This window comes from Gaeumannomyces tritici, assembly GCF_000145635.1.
Source record: "Gaeumannomyces tritici R3-111a-1 unplaced genomic scaffold supercont2.8, whole genome shotgun sequence".
NCBI lineage: Eukaryota > Fungi > Ascomycota > Sordariomycetes > Magnaporthales > Magnaporthaceae > Gaeumannomyces > Gaeumannomyces tritici.
This window is the reverse complement of record NW_008804552.1, coordinates 605065-632689: the sequence shown is the minus strand read 5'-3', so window position 1 is coordinate 632689 and position 27625 is coordinate 605065. Positions and strand designations below refer to the sequence as shown.

Sequence of the window (27625 nt, the reverse complement as noted above, 5' to 3'; positions counted from 1 at the left end):
GATGGCGTCGCAGCCGTGTTCGGACTCATGATTTCTCAAGCTCATGCCTCACCTCCTAACTGCCCTGGTCCTAACCGCCTAAGGAACTAGCCCCGAAATAAGCAGCCGTGTTGTGGCAGCTGGCCGGAATAAGGCCGTTAGCTGTTTGGAAATGAGCCTAGCGGCCAGGAAAATAGCTAACATGACTAATAGGCTCGTCTTTGCTGTGGGCTATGGCCTTGCCTGGCGCATGGCCAACGGTCTGTCATTCATGATTCATCACATCTCTGGCGGCCGTTGTTCCAGCCCTGGCGGCTAACTCGATCGAGGATCCCAACACTGCGCCATTCGCCATGGTTGGTGTCGGACACGCGCTAGGCTGACGTCGGGAGCTCGGGTCGCGACGAATCCCACTACGACAGCTGCGAGGCCATGACTATGTCATGCGGTATAGCGTCATATGTCTTTTTTTTTTTTTGGCGCCCTGTAAAAGAAAAAAAGGGAGAGAGCCAGAGAGAGAGGTAGCCGGGTCGACTTGACAAAACGGCTTACAAGGGCCCATGGCGGCCAGCGACTCATGCTCGCCTCGCGGGAAGCCCAACTCCCGCTGCAGCCTATCAATTGCTGTCGCAGCCCTGCGTGGGCGGTGTGCGCATCGACCACACCCTTCTCGCCTTCCAGGGCTGGGCAGAGTTGCGAATTTGACTTATTACTGGCCGTTTTCTCCGTCCAAAATGTCGGGCCGGGCCAGGACTGAATCGCGTCGAATCCATCGAAGCCTCAGTTGAGTTTTTTTTTTCCCACACCGTCAGTAACTGCACGGAGGTTCCTAACGCATCATTGCGTTCTGTTGAGGAATTAGGCCCTGATTACTCAGGTTTGCTGGCACGTGCTTCTAGTCAAAAGATGAGAAGGGTCGAGGCACAAAGAGAAGAGAAAAAAAAAGAAAAGAAAGAAAATGCGACACCCGATCGCTGGATTTCCTCTTTTGGCCTCGGACATGGATGGCGAAAATCTCTGATCTGGATCCACGCCCATCGTCACTCGCTTATTACTCACAGGCGGCCCCGGCCGGGGATCAAAGGGGGCCCCCCATGGCCATTTCACCGTAGCATTCGCAGTCCTGGGCCAAGCAGCGGTATCCTGACATGCGGCTGTCGAATCGGTGAGCCTGGCACGTGCCCCGACGAACGGCACTGCCAGAGCAAGCAGCCGCAGGCTTTTTCCTTGTCACCTCCGGGTTTGATAGAGCTAGCGCCCCAAGGTCCGTCAAAGCCAAGCCGTCCGTACTCTGTCGTGCGCAACCCTGTCGAGCACACGCAGTCGGTCAGGGGCATAGGTGAGCCCGCGCATTTGCGTCCGAAGGGGTCTTCCTCGCGGCCAATGAACACATTACGACTCGAGTCCTGTCTGCTGCCCTCCGAGACGTCCCAGAGGTCTGTTTTAGCCTAAATACGGTCCCAAAGGACTCAACTGCATCAGCGTCGTCCGAAGCTGCCGGCAAACTATACTGAGGTTGCCTCCACCGCTCGCCTGAGTCATCTTAAGCAGCGGTACTCTTGCCTTTTTGGAACCCCCCGACGGTCTATACAGTTATACGACCAGATACCGTCTCGGAATACAGATGTCGCAACCGCTTCCGCAATCGCCCGAGGGCGCCACCATGGCTGACGTGGAAAAGGGCGCCGTTCCGGACCCGAAGGCCATCGTGGAGGTGGCCGATGTCGAGGCCTCGGGGCCCAAGCACGGCCAGGCCCCGAGCACGCTTGCCGGCCGCGTCCGCCAGTTCCTCCTGGATGCCGCCCGCTCCGGGAGGCTAGAGGGCCGCGGCATCGCCCCCGTGCCGCCCGAGGAGAGGACCATGAAGAAGACGGTGACCGTCTTTACGCTTTGGTGGACCATGAACACCAACATCTTGGGCGTCATATTTGGCATACTGGCGCCAACAGTCTTCGGCCTGCAGCTGCGCGATGCCGCCCTCATCATCCTATTCTTCATGCTCCTGACCGCAACCCTGACCGGGTACTTTTCGACCCTCGGGCCCAAGACTGGCATGCGCCAGATGGTCCAGGCGAGATACAGCTGGGGGTGAGTGCATTCGAGCCCTCGCCGGTTCGTACGGGAAGGAGAAACGAGAGAAAGAAAAGGTACTCCAGACTGACTTCAACCCACCACTCCCAGGCGTTATCCCGTCACCCTCCCCGTGATCCTCAACCTGTCCACCATGGTCGGGTTCATGCTGGTGCAGTGCATCATCGGCAGCCAGTGCCTCTCGGCCGTCGCCAGCGGCTCCTCGGCCGGCGGCGACGCCATCGTTAGCCAGAACGCCGGCATCGTCATCATCGCCCTGCTGGCCCTCTTCATCTCCTTTTGCGGCTACCGCGTGCTGCACGTCTACGAGCAGTACGCCTCAATCCCCGCGGCCATCGCGCTTGCCATCGTCGCCGGCCTCGGCGCCGCCGGCTTCCAGCGGCCGCTCCCCGAGCCGAACCCGCCCGCGACGGTGGCCAACACGCTCTCGTTTGGCATGATCGTCGCGTCGTACATGATCCCCTACGCCCCGCTGGCGTCCGACTTTACCGCCTATATGGACCCCAAGACGTCGTCGTACGTGCCCAGGCTCCCCCACCCGCCCCTGATGTCTCACGTTTCCGTGTTTCCTGCTAACCTGGAACCTCCCCTCAAAACAGAACCAAGGTCTTCGCCTACTGCTACACCGGCCTTGTCATCCCGTCCGCCCTCCTGATGATCCTGGGCGCGGCCATCGGCAGCGCGCTGCCGGCCAACCCGACGTGGAAGGCCGGCTATGACACGTACCTGGTCGGGGGCGTGCTGGACGCCATCCTGGCGCCGGCCGGCGGGTTCGGCAAGTTCGTGGTGGTAGTGCTGGCCTTCAGCCTGCTCGGAAACCTGGCCGCGACGTCGTACTCGGTGACGCTCAACATGCAGCAGTTCCTGACGCCGCTGGCCCCGCGGCTGCTGCGGCTGGTGCCGCGCTACGCCTACGCCGTCCTCCTGACGGCGGTGCTGATACCCGTCGCCATCGCGCTGGCCCGCGACTTTTTGACCAACCTCGAGAACTTCATCGCCCTCATCGCCTACTGGTCGTCCGCCTTCGTGGCCGTGCTGCTGGCCGAGCACTTTTGGTTCCGCGGCGGGGACGCGGCGTCGTACGACCCCGAGGACTGGAACGACGCCCGCCGCCTGCCGCCGGGCGTCGCCGCGCTGGCGTCGCTGCTCGTCAGCTTCGGCGCCGTCGTGCCCTTTATGGCTCAGGCCTGGTGGACTGGCCCCGTGGCCAAGGTGACGGGCGATATCGGCTTCGAGCTCGCCTTTGTTATTGCGGGCCTGGTGTATCTTCCGCTGAGGACCGTCGAGAAGAAGATTGCGGGTCGGTGATGAAGCTAGGGGGAGATTCGGGAGGAGGAAACAAAATGGGATTAATGCGGTGTGGGAAAAGCGGTCGGGTAAGTAATTATTGCATGAATAGTAGGACAAGGCGGTGTGCATGGCCTGGGATAAATGGGTAACATATAGACAAGAGATACATACGGGGAATGGTGGAAAAAAGAGGGAGAAATTTTTCATTGATAGAAAATAAACTATGTGGACGTCAGTTTGACTAGCATATCGTACATTCTCTAACCCAGCCCTGACCGGCAACTCGGGATGAAAGTCGATGGTATCTGAGCCCAGGGGCGGCAGAATCCCATCACCCCATGCCTGCATGATCTCATGGAATGGAAGCGTCACCCCGACACGTAACGTTGGATTCGACCCCGACGTCGTGCTCGCCGTCCCCCCTCTTCTCCCGTCTCCCCGCACCGCCGCCGATCGACTGCGCATATTAACTTTGGGGTTATGGGGAGCCATGGTCACCCAGTCTTATCGCCAAAGGTAATTGTGAATGTCTGGCAGGGAATGACGTCGGATTCGGGTAATTTCATGACCCCCTATTTTTGCTTCTCCTCCCTCTTTACAAGTTTTAATTCCTTCTTTTGCTGTGCTTCCGTCGTGTGGCATCGGGTCCCTTTTTGTCCATCGCAATATCTCTGGCTTCCAACCCCCGCCAGCTGTGACACGAGGTCTGCCTTTTTGCGAGCGGGTTACTCTGCACTCGGAACGCAACATGTTGCTGCCTCTGGGTCTTCTCTACCTCGCGTCCTTGGCGACCGCGCAGGGCGAGACGGGAAACAACCCTGGGTGGCCGCGGTGGTGCGGTAAGGTCTACAAGCCGGGGTGAGTTTGTCTCTCTACTGTGCAACATGGACAGTCACATGGCTCCGCTAACACACAAAACCCAAGCTACCCGAGCTTCGAGCCAGGCGGTGAAACGGTCGCACCGCCCGAGGTCCCCGGCCCGGCGCAGCTGCACGTTCAGTTCAGACCGCGGTACAATCTCTACCTGGACAACGAGGCCGAGGGCCACTTTGTAGTCAACGCCGAGCTGTCGCGACACCACGGATCGCCCCTGGACGAGTCCCGGCAGTCGCCCGGGACGGCGGTGGCCTTCTCCATCACGCTTAACTCGACGGGGGCCGAGCTGGCGAGCGGAAGCGTGGCCGTCAACTCGACGCGCAACCTCGTCCCGTTCGACCTGTCGGGCGTGCCGACCAGCCTCGCGCCGCAGCTGGCGGTGCTGCGGGCCACGGTGGCCGGGCAAGCCCAGGCCTACGTAGCGACGGCGGAGCTGCTCCGCCTGCCCGACAAGCGGCGCGGCAGCGTGACGCGCATCGACAACCTGGGCGGGGGCCTGCAGTTCCGCAACAGCGCGTCCAACCACACCTTCGGGCCGCTGCTGCCGTACGGCTACTACGCCTCGTACGACGGGTTCCTCCGGCTAAACGACACGGGCCCGGTGCGGCGCTACGCCGACCTCGGCCTCACCGCCATGACGCCCCTGACGGTCTGGGCCGAGGGCGGCGACAAGCTGCGCTACATGGACGACATCGGCCTGCCCTTCATGTACAGCCTGCGCGACGGGTACCGCAACCTGACGTACGTGGCCGAGAGCGTCGCGCCCGTCGTCGACTCGGAGGCCCTGTACGCGTACTGGACGGCCGACGAGCCCGACGGCTGGCAGCACCCGTTCGCCGCGCCCGCGCGCGCCCGCGACGTCGTGCGCGCCCTGGACCCCTACCACCCGGTCGCCGTGACGCTCAACTGCCAGGACTACCACTTTGGCGAGTACGCGGGCGATGGCGCCGCCGACGTGGTCATGGAGGACGTCTACCCCCTCATCGCCAGCGCCACCTTCTCCAAGTGGGGCACCGAGTGCAACCGCACCTACGGCGACTGCGGCTGCGACAACTGCGCCGGCGGCGTGCGCGACGTGGCCCGGCGGCTCGACGACCTGGCCCGCCACGAGCGCGCGCTCGGCCGCTGGCCAAAGCCAAAGTTCCACAACACCCAGTCCTTCTCGGGCGAAGGCTACTGGCCGCGAGACCCGACCCCGGCCGAGTCGTGGGCCATGAACGTGCTGGCCTTCAACCACGGCGCCACCGGCATCGTGGCCTGGGTGTACCCGGCCTCGGACGTGCTGGCGGCCGCGCACGGGCGGCTCTCGCGGGTCGTGGCGTCGCCGCCCGTCGTCGACTTCCTGGTCGGCGGCGGCGACAACGGCGGTCCGCACCCCGTGGCGGTGCCGGGGCTCGGCGCCGACGAGATCGACGTGGCGTACTGGACGGCGGGCGGCGGCGGCGGCGGCGATGGCCGGCTGCTCGTCGCCGTCGTCAACCCCAGCGCGACGGACGACCGGGTCGGCGACGTCGTCGTCCGCCTGCCCCGCGCCGCCGCCCGCATCGACGCCGTGCCATGGGGCAGCCCGGAGCTGTGGGTGCTCGCCGACGGCGGCGGCACGCTGCGCGCCGCGGGCAACTTCTCGGCCATGTCCACGGCCATGATCCTGCTGACGCTTGCGTAGCCATGTTCCCGACCCGCCGGACTTGGAGGTGGGGTTTCTGCGAGCGGTCGGTTGTTGCCTGCCGACGTGGCATTGGAAAATTCAGCGGGGAGCATATGTAGCGCGATGTGTATGTTCCCGATAATTTCCTGGCCGGGAAACTCATGGGGTAAAAAAGTTGTGCCTCCGGCACGACAGCCGCTAGCGAGGTTTGATACAAAGGGCCTTTGTCAAAGGTTCTTCCGAGATCCCAGCAAGTCCTCATCGTGTGTTGCCATAAAGTGATATAGAGAAACGACGCCTCTCCTCTAGCATACTTTCCTTGTCACTCCTCAACACAGCTGTCACAAGAGTCAGCGTATGCCTCTCTGGCCCTGAGTAATCTGTTTGATCACTTGTCATCGAGGTAGTTCTATCTTGTCCTTCACCATCCCTTTTACTCACCCTAGGGAGATCTCCCATGCCGCACCCGTGGTGTCATCTATCGACTTCCTGTCCCTTTGGAAGCATGCACCTCCTGACGTTCCCTTTCGGTGGCATGCCGGATGCAAACAACCCTAGACTCTTGGAGGAGAGCAACAAGTCAGTCACATCTTGGGCAGCAGCACCTCCACGTCGCCGGCCTCGCTTGATTTGCTCAGGAAGCCATGCTGCTTGTTTGGTACAGTCCGGACTCATCAATTCGGGGTCAGCCTTCTCCGTGTATATAAAGCGACAGGCTCGCCGCCCTCCACCACTCGCCGCACCTGATCCGCCAACCTATCCATGGCCAGACCCAGCATCAGAAACAATGGCGCCAATCACTCTACGCGATCTGCTCACACAAAAGAAGCCAGCTCCGGCCTCTGACGCGGCTAAAGCAAATGCCACGCCGCTCAAAAGCCCAGCCTTTCCCGATTTCTCTACCACCTCGACCTAGGATGAACTAAATCTCGAGGTGCTCAATTCGGCCTATGGTCATGTCCTCAAACTTCAGATGCTACCCCAGGAGGTCGAGGAGGGTGAGCGGGCGCTTCAAGGATGGCGCCACGGCCTCACGCCAGACTACCCCCCCGGTGGCCCCCCCCAATAGCCCCCGGGATACCCCGCTACACCTCATCCAATACAGTGGCAAGATCCTGAAGGTGGCACTCGAGGTCGTCAAGAAGTCCGCCGATGGGGGTGTCCAGGCGATTGTCGAGAAGGTCGAGGGCGTGGAACTGGAGCACGAAACTGCCAGAGCCGCCGGCGAGCCAGTCTGGGTGGGCGCACCCAAGCCGGCCCCAGTGCATCACCTCGTCAGCCTCCAAGTAGCCGACTTCCCAAACCTGGTCGTCGGCCTGGCCTGCGACGAAAGCAGCTTCGGCAGCGACTGCCGCCTCAGCGAGGTCCCGAACGCCGTCGCCACCGGCGATACCAAGTACAAGTGGCCGCTGAGGCAGCTGGCACACGCGTGCCACAGAGCGAACACGAGATATGGATATCTCGCGCTGAGGAACGGCATCCTAGCATGCTGTTTCACCCTGTCCCCGGCGGCGGGGCCGGCGAGGCGGGGCGGGCGGCTGGGTAATGACTGGCAGGTGTCCATGAAGCCTGTCATGTGGTCGCAGAGCGGCGACAAGCAGCTGACGGCGGACCTGACCCTGTGGTGGATGAGCATGATGGCCATCTCGGGAGAGCACAATCGAAAGCTCGTCCCCGAGGCCGAGCGGGTCAGCATCAACCACTGGGACGAGATCCAGGTCGAAGGGGGCGCCACGGTGCTTCGGCACCACTATTCCCTGGCCGAGAAGCCTGCGTAGCCGGCCAACCAAGATCAACGCGCGGCAGGATAGCTGCTTGCCGCCGCCGAGCCAGCAAGCAGGGTGGCATGGGCGCGCCATCTCTGTCACAAAGGAGGCCGGCACACTGTTCAGGTCTTGGCACGGAGGATCTGCACGGGCACAGGGGTGCGGTAGTGGGTGCCGCACCTATCTTGCACCATTTGTCCGTCATAATCTCCATAAAGGAAATGAAAAGGCGGATTTCTTTGCATTGTCCGGTTGCTGTTTCGTGCATGTATCCATTTTGGCTAGACCAGCCGTGTGAGTGGCATTGGAGTGGGGCGTAGGCATTATGCTGCTAGGCTTCACTGGTATAATCGACAGCTCCCTGTAGCTTTCCGTCCCCTGGGGTGATGCAGACCAACTTGTGGCTGTAAATCGGTTCTATTCTGCATAAGGAGGAGGAAGGAGATGTATCCGCCAGAGGCCGGCCTCTGGCCGGCCCCTCGTATATATCAGGCTTCTTGGGCGCTCAAGCCAGGGGTACATGATATGATGATAAGCACCTGTCCCTCCTACAGCTTTGCGCCCCATAGGGCTTGCACCTCCTGATATCCCGCGTACCACATGCAGCAACAAATTGGGCATTTGCGACGGGCGGGACCCCATTCACTCATTGCGTGCACAATAACTATATTCACCAACTACCAAGGGTCCAAGGCTTGAGTTCGTGTTCGTCACCGCTGGCGATGTCTTCGTTCTCGGCTTGTACGGCTAAATAGGAGAGCACCTACTAACATGCCCAGGAACAAAACAAACAGATATTGCATTTCGTTTGACCTGCTTCCGAGAATGAAGATAGGAAAGACCTGCGTATCATACACGACTTGGCAGGCACCCGTTCCGCAAGAAGGATCGGGGCTCCGTTCAAGGGCTGAAGGGCAAGGAAAGAAACAAGGACGGAGACGGAATAAGAGACAAACAGGAGACAGAAATAGGAAACAAGCCAGGAAACAGGAAAAGAAACAGGAAAGGAAACAGGAAAGGAAACAAAAGAGAACCAGTGCGAGAAAAGTCTTGGGCAATCCAACATCCTTGGCCGCCATGCTGGCATCATAGCTACATCCACGGCTGGATGTAGCCGTTCTTGTATTCAAAAATGTATCTGCCTGCATCCGGGTTGGAGGACCTCAGCTCCTCGGCCAGCTCGGGATCCTTGCCAAAGCAGTAGATCCACTTGCGGGGCTTTGCACACAGTGGCCGCTTCGACGCGCTGGACTTTCGCCTCCAGTCGTAGCTCGTCGGGTTGACATGGGTGTAGACGCGCTCCCGAGCCTCCTTGTTCCTCAGCTCGTAGGAGCGGAGCTTCGGGGCGCCTTGGCCGCCGGGAAAGGCGCGCAGTTCAATGGCGCCCTCGGTAGCGCCATGCCTGTCGTTCCAACAGTCGATTTCATAGTCAAACTGGAGGTAATCCGCCTTGGCCCGGATGAAGGTCTCGAGTCTCATGGCCTCCAGCAGAGCTGGCGTAAGGTTGGGGTTCAGCGCCCGAGTTGCCATCCAGTGCGGTATCGTGCAAGCCATGCTTAGATCGCTGACCGTCTTGTTTCCAAGCAGCTGCCGGGGGGTGACGTCGATGCGGAAGATACCGAGCTGCTGGAACTTGCCGATATCAGCCAGCATCCGGGTGGCCAGGGCCTCGTTGAGATCCCTCTCCGGCACCTCCTCGGCAAGCTCTTTGACAATGCCCCGGATAGGCGGTGCCCGGCCGTCGCGGCCCGGGTACCTCGTCCGCACATTACATCCTGGGGGGCAGTCGGCCTCCTTGAAGGTAGCCGAAAACCCGGTGCCGATCAGCTGGGTGTCGGGAAAGTGTTCGAGAAGCAAGGCCTCGTGGGTCTCATCCAGGAGCACGTAGCCGAAGCAGGCCAAGGCAAGATCTTGGTGCCCAGTCTCTTGAAGGCGCGCAAAAGCGCGACACTCGGCATAGAAGGGCTCTGAGTGCTGGGCAAACGCCGTCAGGGCGGCCCGGTCGTCGATGTTTGATTCCCTTATCATGCACGGCCACTCATCTTCGTAGCAGAACCGGAACTAGACAAGGGATAGACAAGTGGTCGGTCAGCTCTTTGCCCGGGCGTCCTGTGCTGCCGAGGAATCCGCGGCTTGCTGAACTTACCAGTTTGAGCGCGTAGTGCCGGTGACGCATCTTGACCTTGAAAACGATCCCGTGAGCCCCGTCGCCCAAAAGCTGGAGAAACTCGATCCTCTGCGGGCCGCCAAAGTCGAAAGCCTTTAGCTTGGGGCCTTCGCACCGCGGCAGCGGCACTAGATCCGCATCCGATCGTGGCCAGTCGGGGTATATTGTGGGCGAGATGGCGTCGTGCATCTCTGCTGACGATGAGAGAGCCTTAGAGAGAGTGGCTGTTGTGGTGGTCTGACGATGAGGGAGCCTTAGAGGGAGCGGTTGAAGTGGTGGTTCCTTGTAGCGGAAGGAGAGTTTGGATTGGCTGCCATGGAGGAGAACAGGGCCCCTGCAGAGCCGGGCGGGTATCGAGGTTTTTTTTAATGGAGTCATAATAGCTGGGTGCTGCCGTGGGTGTCAAGCACCGCTTTCGGGTTTGCCCAACAAATCTTTACAGGCCATTGCAAGCAGGGAAGAAAGGGAGCGGCCGCAAACGGGCGGGATATCAACAGGAGGAGGGCAGGCGGGCGGGTTTTCTTTGTTGATAAGTTGCCATCCTCGACGTGCGCCTCGTGGGCTTTGACTGACGGCCGCCGCATCGATTGATTTGGGCCTCGGCAGTTCCATTCTTTCAGCTGCTGTTTCGCCCTCCCTTTCCGGCCGCCTCCCTTTGTCCTCGTCTTCCTAGAGACCGCAAATCCGGCGACGTCGGCTTGCGGGGGACCGAAGCGCTCCAAAAGCTTGGCATCGCAGCTGTAAACGGAAAGTTCTCTCCCGAAAACCTTTTGCCCGAACGGAATAATCGGGTTAGTCAGCGACGCGGCCCTGTTCAGGTTCGCGTCACTTTTGCTCACCCTCCATCCGGTATGCCTCGGTATGCCTGTCAGCTCGAGGTATTCTCATGGGCGATTCGCTGGGCAAAACACCTGACGTGGCGTTCAAAAAGGAACTACCAACAAAAGCAAACCATTAGATGCTACGTAATGTGCTCCCACCAGTTCCCGAAACCGCCACCGCCAAACACGCCGTAGGATAAAAGTACAACTGGACTAGCTGTAATGGACATAGCTGCTCATCTAGTCGCTGTCTTCATCCGAATTGTAATCCCAGTTATTCGCAGCAGGTACCTTTCCCAAGCCATCACCGTACTCACCCTCCACAGTCAAAGGATCAACGGTGAAGCAGCTTTTACTGCTTTCCAGGTAAGCAGGCTTGCTCCCAACATCAACTGCGCCATGCTCCTGTAGCATTTTTACCATGGCCATGTTGGAGGCCACGATGGCCTCCGAAAGCGCCGTCCGGCCGCACAGGGTGGCTGCGTCAACCTTAACCTTGCCCGTGTCTAGTAGCAATTTCACGATGTCGATATGGTCGTTCCTCGCAGCCCAGAAGAGCGGCGTCTGCTGCGCCGTGTCCTGCGCATCGACACTCACCACGTCGCCCTCGAGCCCCAGCAGCGCGTGCACGACGGCCTCATGTCCGTTTCCCGCGGCCAGTGATAGCGGGGTCCGGTCATTCGTGTCAGCGCAGTCCACATCGGCCTTTGCTGGCGCGTGAAGGAGGAGCAGGCTGACCACAGCGTCCTGGCCGAATTCGGCAGCTAGGGAGAAGGCAGTCCGACCAATTTGATCTCTTATGCGGTGATCGGCACCGAGACGGAGTAGCTCTGCGACCATATCATCGTGGCCACGAAAAGCGGCTTCCATCAGGGGCGTCTTCCCGTTGTCACCGCGGCAGTTGACGTCGCCGCCGAGAGCAGATGTGAGGTGGGAAAATATGGACACCTGACCGATCTCTGCCGCCAAGCACAGTGCCTTGGGGGCGATTCCCTCTCCCCAGCCTGGGCCTGCCTCCCGGAGGGCGGCCTCCAAGATGGTTTTGACGACCGCCTCGTTTTCCTGCAGGATGGCCCATAAGAGAGGGTTGTCCGCCTCCCCGCCTTCGAGGCTCGACCGTTCCAGAAGCACCCTCACAACGTCAACGTGGCCGTTGCGGGCTGCCCAGGAGAGCGGCAGGCGACCCACTTTGTCCCTTTGCGAGTCGCCGCCCATGGCGAGCCTCTCCTCTTTCAGCAGCTCTTTGACGACGTCTGTGAAACCGTTCTCGGCGGCTAGGGATAGCGGCGTTCGGCCGTCCTTGTCTTTCAAGTTGGGGTCTGCACCCGCGCGGAGGAGCATCTGCGCGATCTCGAGGTTGCCCAAAATTGCCGTCCACATGAGTGGAGTTTGGCGGTGGCTGTCTTGCGCATCGCAGCCTCCGGCCTCGCGCCGGGTGAGGAGGTCCGAGACGATATCCGCGGCGCCGAAGCGTGCAGCCAGATGTAGGCCCGTCACCCTCCTGGGGGCCTCCTGGCTGTAGCCGGGCCAGGGGCTCTGCTCCTTGATGGCCATCATTGCCTGGCCCGCGGATTCAGTCTTGGCCGCGCTGCTCAAAAAGCTTTGGAGCCTGCTATCGCTTGGCGGCAGGGAGGCCTCACGAGCGTGATATCCCCAATTGCGCGCCACGTAGCGGTAAAGAGGGTGCTTCGACAACCGGGCCTCGAGGTCGGCGTCCGTAGCGCAGAAGCCTCGCCCAAAGTCGTCAAAGGACAGGTAGGTGGTGCATATACGTGCGATGTCCGCCTCAGCATCTGGGAGGATCCCGTTGCTGGAGCCATTTGTCAGATATTCGTATGCGGTGTAGTGGATAAGGCGGATGACGTCGCTTCCCTCATCGATTGTCAACAGGCCGTCACAAGCCGATATGACCCCGTGCATCTCGGGAATATTGTCCTCATCCAAGGCTGTGTCTCCAGGGTTTACGGCGAGGGCGTGCAGAAGCTCCGACGTCGTCAGCGGGCGCCTTGCGCACACGACCCACTTCAAGGCTTTCTTGGCAAACCGAGCCTGGTCGGAACTCTCGATGCGCTTCATGGTGTCTCCGTACAGCTTCTCATATGTCCTTTTCTTGTCCACCAAAGCGTCCTTGATCTGCCGGGGTGACTGCATTCCCCGCAGTGAGCTGTTTTTTAAATACAAAAAGAGATTAGCGCTGTTCTAGTCCGAGCTTTCCCGGCTGGCTACCGAACCTTCAACATACCTGAGGTACAGCTGGGCCAAGAGAAACATGCCACAAACAGCTCTCACAATGGCTTGCTTGATCAAGTCCTGAAGGTCGGGCTGTTTGCTGACAAAATGAGGGAGCTCCGACATGTGAGCGTCCAGATACTGCTTGACATCGGTTGCATCGGCTTCGATTTCCAGAACCGAGACTTTGGGGAAGAAGCCGGAATCGATTTCGCGACAGGGCCTTGAGGTCGCAAAAATGTTAGTGCCCCGGATGTCTCGAAGGTGGAATAGGGTCGTTAGAAGCTTAGGCCGGCAGCTGGTGGGGCACTGGTCGAGGGCGTCGACAACGATAAAGCTTCTCTTGTATTGCTTGAGGATCGATTCGAGACAGCTGACGATCTCGGGAAGAAGTGGGCGTGTTCTAGCTTTTCGGTGAGTCTGATGTAACGTCTTGACGCTGTCCGGCAACGATTGCAGGCCCTGGCTGAAGTGCTTCAACACGCTCAGGAGCAAGTCCTCGGGCCCCTGTTTCTCCCGATGTGAAAAGCTGCAATAGAGGAACGCGACGCCGATGGCAGAGCCGTCATTGTCGGCAACCCTTTGGGCCAGAAGATGATCGACCACGACAGCAGTGAGGATGGTTTTGCCCGCCCCGGGTATGCCTCGACAAAATAGCGACCCACCATCGCCACCCAGCCACGTCTTGAACTCCTCCCGGTCCAAAAGCCACTGGCCGGTCCCCGGCTGTCGTAGTCTTAGGGTGCAGCTCTGCTTGCTGCCGTAATCATCGGGCGCAACCCAGTCGAGGATGGCCTGGTCGTCTTTTTTGTCCAGCCTGGACCCGAGCACATGCATGGAATGTTCAACTTTGGGAGTGGGTAATTATTAGATTGTGGACTAAATTAAAAAGCCTGCCATCCGGCCTAGCAACCAATGCGATGTGAGCACTACTGACTGTTAGACAGGACCTCGCTGATCTTCTTCTCGGCCTCAATCTTGTTGGGCGGGATCCGGATCAGAAGGTCCTTGGTATATGCAGCCGCCGTCATGGCTGCATAGCCCTGCCAGGCCTTGTTTTTGTGCGAATCGCTGTAGTCACAAATTCCTAGCGGCATTGAGGTGTTAGCGCTATGTTTCAGAGTACCTAATGACATTGGGGCGCACAGGAGTTTGACATACCGCGGACCACAAGGCAAGGAAAATGGTTCATCAGCCCCGCCGCTTCCATCTCGAAGCACAGCACATTTTCTCCGCCAGCCAGTCGGTCCCTGAGGGTGGCATCCTTCATCACCTGATTGGCCGAGGCAATGAGGCCGTAAAAGATGGCCGGGTCGTCAACCTCCTCCGCGTCACGTTGGGGCCGCGTGACAAGGTCGCCTTCCTCATCTCCGCAAATGGACTCGCAGGGTTTCGCTTGGTCCTCGTGGACCTTGGTGCTAATGTAGAGCCTGTCGCTACCCGGATCGGGTCGCCCGTGGGTTCTTTTGAGCCTCTTCTTCTGTTCAAGAATCTGCTCGATTTTTTCCACGATCCCATGGTCATCGACGGCATACTGTGACTTGAGGCCATTCACGGCGGTCGAGAGAACTGTTGGCGGCTTGTTCAGGAACCCGGTGTGCTGAAAGCCTTGGCCTTGGATCGCTTTGCCCATGTCGTACTGATACACACCCCCCTTGCCGTTGGCTGGGGAGCTGACGACTATGTCTCCTAGCCGAATGTCGTTCTACAGGAATCAAAATTAGCCGCGGCCACGTCGTGTCGTCGACCCTCCTGTCATACCTTGCTAGACGGGGCGCCGCCGCCAATGCCCACCATCAGGCCAATCCTGACATTGGGGAAGCTGTGGAGCATGTCTCTTGCCACGGCAGCTGCGGAGTTCGTGCCGTATTCTCCATCGGGCAGGACAGCAATGACAACGTTATGCCCGCCCATGCTGCCGAGGGTATAATCGTTGCCATCGTGCGGAGAGACGAACGTGGGCCGATCATGTTTCTCGTCGAGAAAGGATTGGGCGGCCGTATACTCGGTGCTGATGGCACAAATCCAGCCGACAGTGTAATTGTTGGGGTCCGACATAGCTTCTTGGGACGCGCCGGGAGCGAGGTGACGCTTCAGCCCCAAGCACTTGGATTCGACGTCGTGAATTGATGGCAGCAAAAAAGAGGAATTGCAAGGTAGGGGTGCATATAGCAGACCGGTTGGCTTGATCTCTATCTCCAAGGAACTCTAGAAAAATGTTGTTGAGGGTGGGGGACCCTCCAGCTCTATATACACGAGGCTCTGCAAGGTATGCGCCTCTCTTTGGCGTCGCCGGGTTCTCTGTAACAATTTACAGAGCACTCACGATATCAACGAGGGTCTCCAACGGAGGCGAGGGCCGTAATACTCGACCTCGGTCGTAAATCCTTCAGAGGTACCCTCTCCTTTGCGACAAGAGGCAATTTGAAAGGAGACACAGGTCGGGAGATGGCGGTTACGCACGGACATCATCGCTCTGACAGCAAGCGACGGGGCTGTTGATGCAGGCTGCCGCGGGCATTCGTAAGGCGTCACTCGCAACTTCAGTCTTTGGGAACATTAGCCACTCATCACAGTCTTGGATATGCATTGGGCATTTATCACACCTCCTTTAGGATGCATCAGCCGCCGGAGTGCTCTGCGGGGCTCGGGGCGGAGTCCGCGGAAATGCATTCATCGGGTTTCCCGGACTATTAGGACTGGCGGCCAGCGCGGCAACATAAAACTTATCGATGGTGTATTAGTGGCTGGGCCAGAACGGCTGCGCAGCGAATGGAGACGTGCAGAGATGCAGGCGGTGATAATTACACGTAAACAGATCTTATGCAGTCACAGGAGGGCGAATGTGATGAACTGGAACTTCCACAAACCGCAAAGCCTAACCTACCACCGAGGAGGCCGCCTACCGGCAATGCCCAATCCCACGACTGAGCCCGAGGCGCCTTAGTCGGGTATCAAGGACACCGCCACCATCAAGATCGTGGGGGAATGGTCGGCTTTGGCACAATATGCATGTGGTGGCTGAAATACTCTCTTTGAACTGGACATGGCAACGTGGGCCACGGAGGGCCACGGAGGGCCAGATGCTTGCTGCTGACAGTCTCTATCTCGGCTCTTTCATAAGACACCAATGATAAAGAGGTCACCTCCGCATGCAGTTTTTCATTGGGCTTGCCATTGTGGCTTGGAAGCTAGCGCCCAAGGAAGTGCGGGGGGAAATCGGGCAATCCATGGGCAACGCATCAAGTAAATGTGTTTAGGGGCCCTTGTGTTTATTGTTTATTGGAAGAGCGATGTGACGCGGGTTTCCCCAGATGCCCAATGCCGGAGGGTTGGGTAAATGAATTGGAAAAGGGGTCCAAAGAGCGATGTGGCACGGATTACCCCAGATGCCCAACCTGGAAAAGGGGTCCGAAGAGCGACGTGACGAAAGTAAGGCTGCCGGGTCGACCTGATTGACGCGCCGGAGGATCCATGAGAGATGTGACTATCCCCTCGAGTGCCGTTAGACCCAGGTCGCCCGGATAGGAAGGTGATCGGCAAAGACATCCCTGTTTGTTGTTGTAACTCGGAGGTACGGATTTGCAAGAGTGCGGTGCGAGTATTGCGACGTACTGCTTTGTAACAATGACTTGTGCTGGTACTTTTATCATGGGCTAGATAAGGCGCAGATGGAAGTACCGAAAAAATGGACGTTTTTATTGGCTGACGCACGCGAGATCAGCGGCCGGGGGTCGAACGGCACTCGAGGGGATATACCTCGCACAGACCACAGAACAGGTTACTTAACCTGCTTGAGGGGCGTTGAGGCTTTAGGAGATTTTACTCTAAGCATCTTCCGAGACTCGAGAAATTTTTATCGGCAGAAGTCATTCCCCAGCTTTGCACCCTCAACTTTCCATTCCCCTTACACCATCGCAACATCATCCCAGTGCCCAAAATGGTGAGCAGCAGTGACCCCGAGTACAGCCTCACGATTCAGAAGAAGGCCAAGGATGCCGCCGAGACCATCCGGGCGCGCAGCTTGGTCAAAAGTGATACGTGGGCACGCCCCCTCGCAACCGCGCCGTCCGCCGTCTGCACAATGGCTGTCCTCCTCAGGATATCGGGCTCGTCCGCGGCTGCTGGCGTCCCCGTCAAGTCACGGGATGTGAAGGGCGACAGGGGTGAAAGTATCGGTACACTGCCGTATGTCTGAGTTCCTATCCAATATCGTACAATATTACCCGACACGTGGAACTTACTGAAACTCGTTCTTTTTTTCGCCCCTCCAGCCACGAACTACTCTACGCAAACCTGGAATCCTGCTCCAACCTCGGTCGAAGCGCGTTCACAGATGCCCGCAGCGCCATGAGCTATATCAACATGGTTGCGATGCAGATGACCGAAAACAGGGGCAAGCTTGAAAGTATCCTCCGCGCCATCGACAAGGTAGAAGATGATGATGATGAAGACGATGATGACGACGACGCCTTGGTCGACGACATCAAGGATGTCAGGGAAAGCACGGAGAAATGCCTGGAGGAGATCAAGAAGCTCACTGGATCTTTCCAGTACTGGTACTGGATGATTCAATGCCTAAAGGAGAACGTTGCCGCCTGCCAAGGTACGTACAAGCTTAGGTACTCGCACATTTCCGGGAGCACTGGAATCTAATCAAACCGCACACTTTACAGGAGAAGAGAAAAAGAAATCGAACGTAAATGACGAGCAGCTGCAGAAGAACGCGGCCGAGAAGAAAAAGCTCGAGGAGAAGGACAAGTCCACATCCGAAACCATCAAGAAATTGCAAGAGCAACTCAAGGACGCCGAGAAGAGAGTCTCCGAGGCCTCAGCCCACATGCAAAAGCTGGAGGGCGTGATGCCGGTTGTCACCGAGCCGAGCCAGGAGGAAGAGCAGATCAACGCGGAGAAGAAGATCGCCCAGCTCGAAAAAAGTGAGTAGCATGCCGAACCGGCCCTGTACGATTCACCCTCGAGGGCTCTGCTAATGCAATGACAAACAGAGAAGGGACTCATTGATCGAGCGAAGGATTTATTCAAGGGCGAGAGCAACAAGGATTTCCAAGTCCGGACGGAACACCAGCGCGACGTCGAGCAGCGTCGGGACGAGCTCATCGAGCGAGAAAGGAAGCAGAGAGAGTCGCAGAAGGAAGAGGCGCGGCGGGCCCTGGCAGAGGCACGCCTCCATGAGAAAAATCTCGGCGACAAGGTGACCCAGCTCATCGCCGACATCGGCAGGAACAAGGAGAAGCTGGTGTCGGCCGCGGCCAGCCTCGACATTGCTGAAGCACAGTTCAAGCGCCTCGAGGAGGAGAAGTTTGACCTCGTAGGTTTACTTACCCGGCTGCTGGGGCCGCACACGTGCTAATTTGCCTTTGGAAACAGGCCGGTATTTTGGAGATCTTGGATGAGTCGAGTCGGGAACTGGGACGGCTGAGGACGCAGATCCAGGAACTCGTCACGTTCTTCAAGGATATTCTCAGTCAAGTCAACCTGACGGTGCAGCAGGATGTCGAGAAGGGATTCCTCCAGCCGATCGAAAAAAAACTGGCATTCAACAAAGCTGGGGTCTTCCAAGGTGTGAAGTTGAGTAAGAGCGCGAAATTGGTATGTACACGTGCGCCTACTGCGTTGACTGTCACCCCATTTTCGGTGCCCCAAAAAGGCAAAGCAGCTGACTCGACTGGCCCTCTTGCAGAAGGTCCACGACAGTGCCATCAACATCCAGGGCAGCTTCTGCGCCATCGGGGACATCACGAGCGTCTATGTCCTGGCCTCGGATCGCTATATCATCCCGGCCATCAATATGATGGGGGCCCTTTCTGACGCCAAGGAACAAGACTTGCACGACCAAAAAGAAGAATTCACGAGCTGGTGCCGCAAGTCCATGCAAGAAATCCAGCTTTTGACCAGTGAAACTGACGAGAAGATGCTGCCGCGTATGACTGAGCGTCTCCAGTACCTGCAACTGGCCGTAAAGCCCGCTCACTGAGGCAGATGTGCCCACATCACACAGTTGTTTGGGAAGGAGGAGGAAGGGGGAGGATACCATATCGATTTTGCATCGTGGCCAGTGTAGTTGTCGTGTTTTCTTTTTATCTTTTTTTTTTTTGGGCGCCGCTTCTGCGCGCTCCCAAGCGAGCTGTGGGGGCCTTCCGATAGGTACCCTCCTTATATTGAGGACACGAAAAAGCGTCGGTGGTGTCGCGGGGCCAGGCGACGGCTGGTGGGGTCAAGTTTCTATATTGAGAGCCATTGTTACAAATGAGCAGTCAAGCCACATCTCCGTGGCTTGTTCGCAAGCACTTATCCTTGGGCGCGGACCCAAATGTACGCGGCGGCCCCTTCCACGACACTCCCTTAGAATTTCACCTCTCCGAATCATCCCTGGAAACGTACCCGGTGCTTCTCCAAGCCGGAGCCGACCCTACTCTCAAAGATAAATTTGGGTTTGATGTTTCGCTACTCGCCTCCTTGCACGGATACCTACAGGTTCTTGAGGAACTTGAGTCGTTTGCAAATCCCCCCTAGACGTTAGACTAGAATTCCGAGGCAGGATACAAAAGATCCACCTTCTCTCTCCGGGCAGGCAGCTGCTATCAATTTGCTTGTCTGACCGGCCAGATCGGCGTCTTGAGGTTTTTTGGAAGCCGCAGGCTCATCGACGACCCCGTGCACACAATGACGGAAGAAGAGCAACCCACCCCTTTGCACATTGCTGCGGCAGGTGGCAGCATCAGTGTAATCGAGCATCTGGTCGCCAAAGGCGCCGACTTGGCCGCTCGTGCAAGGGATAATACCACGCCACTTCACTTGGCCATCCAGTCAGGTCACCTTGGCGCAGTGAGAAAGCTCCTCGACTGCGGAGCATCCCCCGGTCGTCTCGTTGGCTTTCAGGAGCCAATATCACTAGCACGGCGCACAAATAACGAGGCAATCGTTGCCACGTTACGACAAGCAATCAATTCAGACCCAACATCAAGCAACAATCTCGATCCCCGCAGCATGGCTTCCGCCATTGAGGAGGCTGTCCGAAAGAATGATTTAGATTGTTGCAGGGCATTGATAGCGCAAGGCTGCATGGTTAATACTGCTTTGTCTTGCGGCGGCTGTTCACCACTCCAAGATGCTATTCGCGCCCCACAGCCCGACATCGCTCGGTGGCTACTCGAAAACGGCGCCTCTGCAAGCAAAGGAGCCTGCGCCAAGCATAGAGTCGACTCGGCTTTGACAACAAGCTTATCACCGCTCTCGCCACAGGATCCGGGACATATGAAGCTACTTGCCGCAAGGTTCTGCGAGGAAGGGGGTGACATTTTCGACCCATGCCATATCGAGGCAGCCACCCTGAGCTGGCTGCCTGGCTTCTTTCTCGGCGGTTTATGGGTCAAGCCAAGATAACTGCTTCTCCGGCTGCCGAACGGGCAGAGGACGGCAGTCCAGGCTGCTCAGCGAACAGTCAAACTTTGTTTATCGTCCGTGGAGCGGACCCATCAAGGCGGCCCTTATTCCAACAGCTTGGACTCAAAGGAGGTCGCATGAGCCGTCCATAACATATCTGATCAGGATGCATGATCTGAGGAACTGGGCAAAGGGCAAGGTCATTACACTCAACCACAGGGAAGCGGACTTGTCGACCATCGAAGCTAGTGCGTCTCGAAACAATCGGGGGGCATCTAATTATTAAGCGTTTGCGGGCCGACGGATGGTTGCAGCAAGGGATTGCGCACCTGGCAGGCTGGCAGGATAGGTGGGAACTGTAGCATTTCTTTAGCTAGGGAGGCAAGGGAGTTTGGCTCCGATTTTTATTAGCGCTGGCGTTTTTGGGGCTTTTCCTCAGAGTTTTGTAGCTATTTCCTGTCTTGTTTCCCACCACAATCGCAAATGGGCTCTATTCCGCGGGCTTCGGTACTCATCAAGCAAAAACGGAGCCTTTCCGGATCCTCACGCACACACAAGCATTGTAGGTACCCAGGGTGCCGGGTTGTTTTGTGGCTACGCGGTTCGATCATTCCTTTCATGCTGCCGCAGACGCAACCAGGTGCCGCCCCCACCACAGGTTCAGCTCGGCTTCGCAACAGGCGGTTTTGGCGCTAAACCCAATGCGGGCCGGGCAGCGTGGGCGTACGCGTCCATCAAAGTCGACGGCGCACCCAAACCTGGGCGCTGACACTCCCCTGCGGCATGCATGGTGGGCGCCACAAGCTTCCTTGCACGTCCGCCCTCCTCCCCTGCCAGATCGGGCGACACAAAAAACAAGCAATGCCAAGCCCGGGGCGGGCTGGTCTTGGCATCCGGGGGTCAGTTGCTTGTATGCATCAAGGTAACTACATCCAGTATACAGTACCTACGTTCGCCTACGTATCTCTCTGCCCGGCTTGGCTTGCAGGCACGCGCGATAGCCAGGCACGTCAACTGCCGGACGATCAGGCAAGGGGGAACTTGTGCAAGACCCTGCAAAATGCCAGCCGGGCATGAAACGGCCAGCCTGGGACCAGGGCCCAGAAGGCCTCGTCACCCTGAATGTCGCTGGCATTATCACCTACCTACCTACCTGCTCGTCTCTGAATCGGCGGTCAGGGATGGCCTCCCGGGCCTGAGCCGGAAATAAAGTTCAAGATGATCAAGGTTACGAGCCCACCACCCCAAGGCCCACACGGACCAGTCCTCCACCCGACTGCGCGACTTAGCAGCTGGGCACCTGGGCCAGGCCGGCACTGCATGGCCACCTAGCCTGGCGTTTGCATGATCTCGAGAAAAGGGGTGAGGCTTGCGTCACCTCTTCTCTAGCGCCGCCGACTGACGGCCTGCTCCAGCGCTCCCTGGCGCGGGGGTGAGGGGCTCCAGACGCATGATGGCGGCAAAGAGGAAGCCGGATGGAGCGGGTCGAGGAGCGACATGGGATGCCCCAAAGCCCATCGGGCGGCGTACACGGATGGCATGTGAGATGGATGGGATAATGGCTATGAGACGGGCAGCTCTCTGTATCCTGTTGTATATATTTGGTGCCCCTTCCCGCTCGCTCCCGCCTTTCTCCCTCCAGTGTCTTCAGCCCATCATCCAAACTCTATCGTACCAGGCCAGTTCCTCTCATCCCATCCAGCCCAACGCAGGTCGTTCTTCACCACCTTTCACAAAAGACGCAAACATGTTTGGATTCGGTACGGTCCCTCTTATCGTCCCCCACAAACCGGGGCTCTTTCCCGTTGGTATTTAGCTGACACCCAGCCCTCCGCCTCCCCCATTCCATACACAGACGAGGCCAAGGAGCACCGCGACGCCGTCTACGGCGACCAGGCCCACGAGTCCAAGCTGTCGCACGAGATGATCGCCGGCGGCGCCGCCTTCGAGGCCATGCACCTGTGGGAGAAGAAGCAGCGCGAATCGGGCCAGCCCGTCGAGCACGGGCTCGCAAAGGAGCTGCTGGCTGCCGCCGCCGGCTTCGAGGTCGACAAGCTGGCAGAGACCAAGGGGCTCGACTTCATCGACCGCGAGCGCGCAAAGCACGACGCCAGGAAGCAGGCCGAGCACATGTACGACCAGCAGTACGGCAACATGGACCGCTACGACCCGTACGTGTTTTTTTTTTCTGTTTTGTGTTTTGCTTTCCGTTTCATCTTCATCTTGCAAACCGAGCTGATCCGAGTCGTTTGTCCCAAAAGCAACGAGTGCAGGCCGCACGAGTCGATGCAGTGGTAGAGGGTGAGTTGCAAGGGGATATAGAGGAGGGTACGATGTTGCCATGCGGCCCAAACAGAACTCGTCAGCGAGTGACAGGAATTGAATGTTTTGGAACCTAGGTAGCTACCCCATGCATTCGCTACCAAGCGCTTCCAATCAAGCAGCTCCGCCCTGCTTTTTGACATAGTCGTCGTTGGCCTTCTTCTGCTTTTCCCAGTCCTTGCGTAGTTTCTTCAGCGCCGACTTGGTCACCTCGCTACCGTCCTTCATCTTGGTCGGCACGCCGTCGGCGTCAAATTCTCCGTACTTTTCGTCGCATCTATACATGTCCTGCGGCCTCACCGCCGCCTTTGCGAGCCGTTCCTGCTCCAGCCGCTCCTTCTCGCGCCTGGCCTCCTCCTTGGCCGCCGCCTTGGCCGCCTGCTGTGCCGCCTTCTCCTCGCGGGCTGCGATCAGCTTTGCCGCCGGCACAAATTTGATCAGCGCCGGCTGCCCGTCTGACCGGTCGTCCAGGTACACGCCCAGATTTGTCAAGTCGTGGTCGCGGATGCGGTCGCTTAGATCCAGGATCACCTTCTTGTTCTCGCCCGCAGACGACACCACCTTGCGCAGCCCGTCCCGTAGCTTGGCCACCGCGTCCACATAGGGGTACGCCACTTGTTCCGCGTCTGTCACGCCCGAGTCCCGCATCTTGTCCACAGCCGACGCTGGATCCTGTGACTCGAGGAGGGCCAGGACCGAGTCCCCAAACGGCGACGATTTGATCTCGTCCCGCACAGACTCGTACACTTGACGTGCAGCGGCCAGGTCCAGCGCGCTGCCAGGCTCTGGAACCCAACCAATGCCGTCATAGGGTGGCTTTGCATTGGCATCCAGGCCCAGGATTCCGACCATTCTGGTAATCCATCTAGCGGACCTCTCAATGGCCATGTGGTCTGCATCCGCCTTCAGCGTTTGCTTGTGGATATTGATCTTGTTTATCAGGTCGGTTATGGCGCGGAGAGTCGAGCTGGTGTCGAAAGAGTTGGCCAGACTAGAGTGGGTATCCTTCTGTGCCTGCTCGAGGTCGGCAGCGAGTCCCTCCTTCGGCGCGCCATCAGAGGTGGACAAAGACTCCAAGCCCTTGGCGATTGCTGCTGCCGAGGACGAAGCCCCAGCCTCGTGTAGCCATGACTTGGCGTTTGTAAAGAATTGCTGCGATAGAAGGCACGCGTCAGTAACAGCTCCTGCCTCGGAAAGCGAGCCACATGCAGGCACCTACGTTGATGGTATTCTCCCAACTGTCCGCTTGCACGCGCAGCTCAGGAGATATTTCGACGCCCTCGTTCCAGCGGCCCATCATGAAGACTATCCTCATGTTCCTGGCTGTATACGTGGTTGCAAGCGCGTCCTTGATGGTCTGGAAGTTTTTGAGCGACTTGGACATCTTGGAACCTGCAATGGAGAGGTGGCCCATGTGCAGGAAGTACCTGACCCACGTGTGCTGACCGTGGCCCTTTTCGCAAAAGTAAGCCTCGCTCTGGGCAAGCTCGTTGTCGTGGTGCGGGAAAGCAAGGTCGATACCGCCCGAGTGGATGTCCATCTGGGCGCCCAGACGGTCCGACGCCATGACGGAGCACTCAATGTGCCAGCCTGGGCGGCCGGCACCCCAAGGACTGTCCCAGTAGGGCTCGCCAGGCTTGGACTTCTTCCACAGGGCAAAGTCGCCGGGGCTCCTTTTGCCGCCCGAGCCCTTGGAGAGGGAGCCTTCACCCTCCTCCTGCAGCGCCTTGTCGCCACGGCAGTCAGGTCGCAACCGCGCGTACTTGTTTTCGGCCTTTTCAAACGCGTCAATGTCGAAGTACACAGATCCCTCGGCCTCGTACGCGAACCCCTTTTTCACGATTTGGTTGACGAAGTCGACAATCTGCGGCACGTATTCCGTCACCCTCGTGATCTGATCCGGCCTCAGGTTGTTCAGCGCGTCCATGTCATCAAAGAACTCGCCCTCCATGTGCTTCGTCAGGTCCGTGAACATGCTCTGGTCGCTTGTGTCGATCGTCTCCTTGTACAGCGAGTCAAGGTACGGTAGGAGGATCTCGTCGGCCGGACCAAACACCGCGTCGTCCCGTAGTCCCCTCGCTGCCGCATCCATGTTGCTCAGGTGCATCTTGATCTTGGCCTCGGCATCGCCAGGTTTGCCGTCGCCCAATAGCGCGCGGCCGGCCAAGACGCCCCCGTACGAGGCATCTCGTCGCTTCTCATAGTTGGTCTCGTCGAGTCCGACTTCGGCGACAAGCAGCGGCAGGTTGCCTTGGGCGTACGCCTGGAAGGCCGAGGAGCCCAAAGACTTGAGCCCTGCCGCATCGTATTTCTTCTTCTTCTCCAGCTCGAGCAGCCTGTTTCTCCTCGCCCTGATGATGATCTATGCCCCACCCAAGTCCTCGCCGTCAGCCCATCTCTGCCCCGTTTTCCGGACCGCGTCGAGTGCTGAGTCTCACCTTGTCGTCGATGTCTGTAATGTTCATGACAAAGTTGACCTTGTAGCCAAAGTAGTGCATAAAGATGCGCCGGATGACATCGGTCGACACATAATTCCTGGCATGGCCCAGGTGGCTCTGGTCGTAGACGGTCGGTCCACAAGCGTACCAGGACACGTTACCCTTCGCGATGGGCTCGAAGGCGGCTGTGGCGCCAGGCTCGAGGGAGTTGTGCACCCTGATGGTGGTCGAGGAATCCATGGCGGCCAAGGCCAGCAACCGTCGAGGCCGCACAGTTGGAGGCGGGGCAATTCGAGTCCGCGCGGGGGGTCGCAGCTTGTGCGCGGCAAAGAAGGTGGTGGTGCAGGGCCTCGCGACTCTGAAAAAGGAGTGCATTCAGGAATCGGAGCTGGTCATTCCAGAAAGGGTACGTGTCCAGGAGAGGGGTTCCCAGCTGGCTCAGGAGCAGGGGAGGCCAAGAGGGCAACGTCAGCAGAGGATCAAATCAATTGGCCGCCCAGACTGAGTCACCGCGCGCATTGCGGAATGCGCTGCACAGCTGGCGTCAGCCTTGCAGCGGGCCAATTTACAGGGGTCTGGCCTCGCGGTTTTGGTGCTTGGTGCCCCGCAGCTAGTGGTTGTGGCTGCTGGAGCTTCCCCGCACCTGACCGGCAACTAGCGCTTGCAGCTAAACAAGCACAGCGCGTGCCAATTTTTGTCGTGAGTCGTTTCTCATGCATTTTTTTTTCAGCCTCTTCAACGCCATTTTTCAGCACAGCCTTGGCCCGCACAAGGACCAGGCACCCGTCCAACGCCAGCGACGCAGCGTGCCCTCTGCAAATGCCTCGCAGATCCTCGCGCCTCGCTGCCATGGCTCGCGTCCCCTCGCCCTTCCTCCACCTCGGCTCCCAGACGACGGCCAACTCGCTGGCCATCATCCACCTCTCGCGCGACCGCCTGCAGCCGCTGTACCTCGAGGAGATCGATGGCGAGCACGATGGCTACGCCGAGGGCGCCGTGCTGAACACACGCTTTGGCTCCTTCCCCCACTCCACCTTCATCAATGTGCCCTGGGGCTCGCAGGTCCGCGCCTCCGAGGTCGACACGGGCTCTCGCGGCAGGAAGCCACAGAAGAAGCGGAAACGCGACGACGCTGCCGCCCCCGTGGATGAGACCGCCGCTGGAACGGGCGGCGACGTAGTCACTGAAGTCAACGGCGGCGGAAAGGGTGCCAAGAAGGCCGTGGCCGCATCCAGCGGCTTCGTGCACATCCTCGCGCCGAGCCCGGAGCTATGGACCTCGAGCCTGCCGCACCGGACCCAGGTCGTCTACACCCCCGACTACAGCTACATCCTGCAGAGGATCCGCGCGCGGCCCGGCAGCAGGTTGATCGAAGCCGGCGCCGGCAGCGGCAGCTTCACGCACGCATCGGCGAGGGCCGTCTACAACGGTGTCGGCGGCGGGCCAGCCGACAACCCTAACACGGGCAGAGGGCAGGTCTTTAGCTTTGAATTCAACGAGCCGCGGTACAAAAAGATGTGCACAGAGGTTGCGGCCCACAAGCTGGGCCGCATAGTTCGTGTAACGCACCGCGACGTTTACAATGACGGGTTTCTGGTGGACGGGAAGAGCCCCGGTGCCGACGCTGTCTTTCTCGACCTGCCCAAGCCCTGGGAGGCCCTCCCACACCTGTCGCGGCGGAGATATAAGTCGGCAGCCACGCCTAACCAGGATGAGGGCGACTCGATGGATGCTGCGCAAAAAGCCGTTGACGAGACCTTTGTCTCGCCACTCAACCCCAACAAGAGCACTCATCTGTGCACCTTCTCACCTTGCATCGAGCAGGTTTCCAGGACGGTGTCGATGATGCGCCAGCTAGGCTGGATGGACATCGAAACGGTCGAAATAGCCAACAAGCGGATCCACGTCATGCGCGAGAAGGTCGGGCTCACCGTTGCCACCGACAAGGGCATGGCACAAGCGCCCGTCGACGTCTCGGAGGCGGTCGAGCGCCTGCGGAGGATAGAAGAGCGAGTGCGGGAGCATCAGAAGGCGATCCATGACCCGGATGTGGACGACGTCGAGGAGCATCTCAAGGAGAACTTTGACGACGACGCCGCTGTCGAGAGCAACAAGCTCCCGCCCTTCATGCAGGGGAGGCTTGTAACCCGGCCAGAGTCGGAGATGCGGTCGCACACGTCATATCTCACGTTTGCCGTCCTGCCCCGAGAGTGGACGGCCGAGGACGAGGCGGCGGCGCTGGCGAGCTGGCCGTGCGGCCAGGAGAAGCAGGTGATTGGGAGCCTCGACAAGGCCGCGCGCAAGCAGCAAAAACGCGAGATGCTCGAGTCCAAGAAGGGAAAGAAGAAGGGCAAGACGAACGGTGGCGGTGGGAAGGAGGCCGCTGCCGCTGTGGGAGAGGACACGGTCATGGGCGATGCCACCGCAACCCCCGAGTATGGCGCACAACATGCGAAAAGGGATCTAGAAAAGGACGAGGTAACAGAACAGGGTGCCACCCCAAAGCGCCCTAAGCAAGACTGATCAGCCCTCGGGGCTGGGGGTTCTAAAAACATAGACGAGGTGGAAGAGATCTCCTCATATCCCATCCAGGA

At 58.8% G+C, this 27625-nt stretch overlaps 10 protein-coding genes across 10 annotated transcripts; 7 read left to right on the top strand and 3 right to left on the bottom strand.

Moving 5' to 3' along the window:
- The first annotated feature begins 493 nt into the window (after positions 1-493).
- GGTG_12344 (purine-cytosine permease FCY22) lies at positions 494-3620 on the top strand. Its single transcript, XM_009230241.1, has 3 exons — positions 494-2067; positions 2161-2586; positions 2670-3620. Exons 1-3 carry the CDS (start codon positions 1604-1606, stop codon positions 3376-3378), a joined length of 1599 nt encoding a protein of 532 aa, XP_009228505.1. The 5' UTR covers positions 494-1603; the 3' UTR covers positions 3379-3620.
- A 199-nt stretch (positions 3621-3819) lies between these two features.
- GGTG_12343 (hypothetical protein) lies at positions 3820-6404 on the top strand. Its single transcript, XM_009230240.1, has 2 exons — positions 3820-4218; positions 4285-6404. Exons 1-2 carry the CDS (start codon positions 4109-4111, stop codon positions 5900-5902), a joined length of 1728 nt encoding a protein of 575 aa, XP_009228504.1. The 5' UTR covers positions 3820-4108; the 3' UTR covers positions 5903-6404.
- A 298-nt stretch (positions 6405-6702) lies between these two features.
- Positions 6703-7662, top strand: GGTG_12342 (hypothetical protein; the record flags this gene model as incomplete). The annotated part of the gene is made up of 1 exon (XM_009230239.1): positions 6703-7662. The coding sequence occupies exon 1, from the start codon at positions 6835-6837 to the stop codon at positions 7660-7662; it is 828 nt and encodes a 275-aa protein (XP_009228503.1). The 5' UTR covers positions 6703-6834.
- A 637-nt stretch (positions 7663-8299) lies between these two features.
- Positions 8300-10542, bottom strand: GGTG_12341 (hypothetical protein). Its single transcript, XM_009230238.1, has 2 exons — positions 9797-10542; positions 8300-9711 (listed from the first exon to the last, which is right to left on the bottom strand). The coding sequence occupies exons 1-2, from the start codon at positions 10193-10195 to the stop codon at positions 8743-8745; spliced, it is 1368 nt and encodes a 455-aa protein (XP_009228502.1). The 5' UTR covers positions 10196-10542; the 3' UTR covers positions 8300-8742.
- A 176-nt stretch (positions 10543-10718) lies between these two features.
- On the bottom strand, positions 10719-14995 carry GGTG_12340 (hypothetical protein). Its single transcript, XM_009230237.1, has 5 exons — positions 14629-14995; positions 14029-14572; positions 13805-13954; positions 12881-13715; positions 10719-12802 (listed from the first exon to the last, which is right to left on the bottom strand). Exons 1-5 carry the CDS (start codon positions 14923-14925, stop codon positions 10879-10881), a joined length of 3750 nt encoding a protein of 1249 aa, XP_009228501.1. The 5' UTR covers positions 14926-14995; the 3' UTR covers positions 10719-10878.
- A 1718-nt stretch (positions 14996-16713) lies between these two features.
- On the top strand, positions 16714-18985 carry GGTG_12339 (hypothetical protein). Its single transcript, XM_009230236.1, has 6 exons — positions 16714-17055; positions 17142-17473; positions 17544-17804; positions 17874-18196; positions 18256-18477; positions 18569-18985. Exons 1-6 carry the CDS (start codon positions 16808-16810, stop codon positions 18860-18862), a joined length of 1680 nt encoding a protein of 559 aa, XP_009228500.1. The 5' UTR covers positions 16714-16807; the 3' UTR covers positions 18863-18985.
- A 566-nt stretch (positions 18986-19551) lies between these two features.
- Positions 19552-20442, top strand: GGTG_12338 (hypothetical protein; the record flags this gene model as incomplete). Its single annotated transcript, XM_009230235.1, has 1 exon — positions 19552-20442. The coding sequence occupies one exon, from the start codon at positions 19552-19554 to the stop codon at positions 20269-20271; it is 720 nt and encodes a 239-aa protein (XP_009228499.1). The 3' UTR covers positions 20272-20442.
- Positions 20443-21069: 627 nt separating this feature from the next.
- On the top strand, positions 21070-22808 carry GGTG_12337 (hypothetical protein). The gene is made up of 3 exons (XM_009230234.1): positions 21070-22031; positions 22127-22442; positions 22533-22808. Exons 1-3 carry the CDS (start codon positions 21722-21724, stop codon positions 22567-22569), a joined length of 663 nt encoding a protein of 220 aa, XP_009228498.1. The 5' UTR covers positions 21070-21721; the 3' UTR covers positions 22570-22808.
- GGTG_12336 (cysteinyl-tRNA synthetase) lies at positions 22708-25271 on the bottom strand (the record flags this gene model as incomplete). Its single annotated transcript, XM_009230233.1, has 3 exons — positions 22708-23745; positions 23813-24955; positions 25032-25271. The coding sequence occupies 3 exons, from the start codon at positions 25269-25271 to the stop codon at positions 22708-22710; spliced, it is 2421 nt and encodes an 806-aa protein (XP_009228497.1).
- Positions 25272-25880: 609 nt separating this feature from the next.
- Positions 25881-27554, top strand: GGTG_12335 (tRNA (adenine-N(1)-)-methyltransferase catalytic subunit trm61; the record flags this gene model as incomplete). Its single annotated transcript, XM_009230232.1, has 1 exon — positions 25881-27554. The coding sequence occupies one exon, from the start codon at positions 25881-25883 to the stop codon at positions 27552-27554; it is 1674 nt and encodes a 557-aa protein (XP_009228496.1).
- Between the last annotated feature and the right edge of the window lie 71 nt (positions 27555-27625).

Coding starts and splice junctions, on each gene's coding strand:
- GGTG_12344 (XM_009230241.1), top strand. CDS start 1,604: ATGTCGCAACCGCTTCCGCAATCGCCCGAGGGCGCCACCATGGCTGAC. Junction 2,068..2,160: donor CAGGCGAGATACAGCTGGGG/GTGAGTGCATTC, acceptor CACCACTCCCAG/GCGTTATCCCGTCACCCTCC. Junction 2,587..2,669: donor ATGGACCCCAAGACGTCGTC/GTACGTGCCCAG, acceptor CCCTCAAAACAG/AACCAAGGTCTTCGCCTACT.
- GGTG_12343 (XM_009230240.1), top strand. CDS start 4,109: ATGTTGCTGCCTCTGGGTCTTCTCTACCTCGCGTCCTTGGCGACCGCG. Junction 4,219..4,284: donor GGTAAGGTCTACAAGCCGGG/GTGAGTTTGTCT, acceptor ACAAAACCCAAG/CTACCCGAGCTTCGAGCCAG.
- GGTG_12341 (XM_009230238.1), bottom strand. CDS start 10,195: ATGACTCCATTAAAAAAAACCTCGATACCCGCCCGGCTCTGCAGGGGC. Junction 9,712..9,796: donor GGCACTACGCGCTCAAACTG/GTAAGTTCAGCA, acceptor TCCCTTGTCTAG/TTCCGGTTCTGCTACGAAGA.
- GGTG_12340 (XM_009230237.1), bottom strand. CDS start 14,925: ATGTCGGACCCCAACAATTACACTGTCGGCTGGATTTGTGCCATCAGC. Junction 14,573..14,628: donor GCGGCGCCCCGTCTAGCAAG/GTATGACAGGAG, acceptor TGATTCCTGTAG/AACGACATTCGGCTAGGAGA. Junction 13,955..14,028: donor TCCTTGCCTTGTGGTCCGCG/GTATGTCAAACT, acceptor CAATGCCGCTAG/GAATTTGTGACTACAGCGAT.
- GGTG_12339 (XM_009230236.1), top strand. CDS start 16,808: ATGGTGAGCAGCAGTGACCCCGAGTACAGCCTCACGATTCAGAAGAAG. Junction 17,056..17,141: donor GAAAGTATCGGTACACTGCC/GTATGTCTGAGT, acceptor TCGCCCCTCCAG/CCACGAACTACTCTACGCAA. Junction 18,197..18,255: donor AGGAGGAGAAGTTTGACCTC/GTAGGTTTACTT, acceptor CTTTGGAAACAG/GCCGGTATTTTGGAGATCTT.
- GGTG_12337 (XM_009230234.1), top strand. CDS start 21,722: ATGATGGCGGCAAAGAGGAAGCCGGATGGAGCGGGTCGAGGAGCGACA. Junction 22,032..22,126: donor CGCAAACATGTTTGGATTCG/GTACGGTCCCTC, acceptor TTCCATACACAG/ACGAGGCCAAGGAGCACCGC. Junction 22,443..22,532: donor AACATGGACCGCTACGACCC/GTACGTGTTTTT, acceptor TTGTCCCAAAAG/CAACGAGTGCAGGCCGCACG.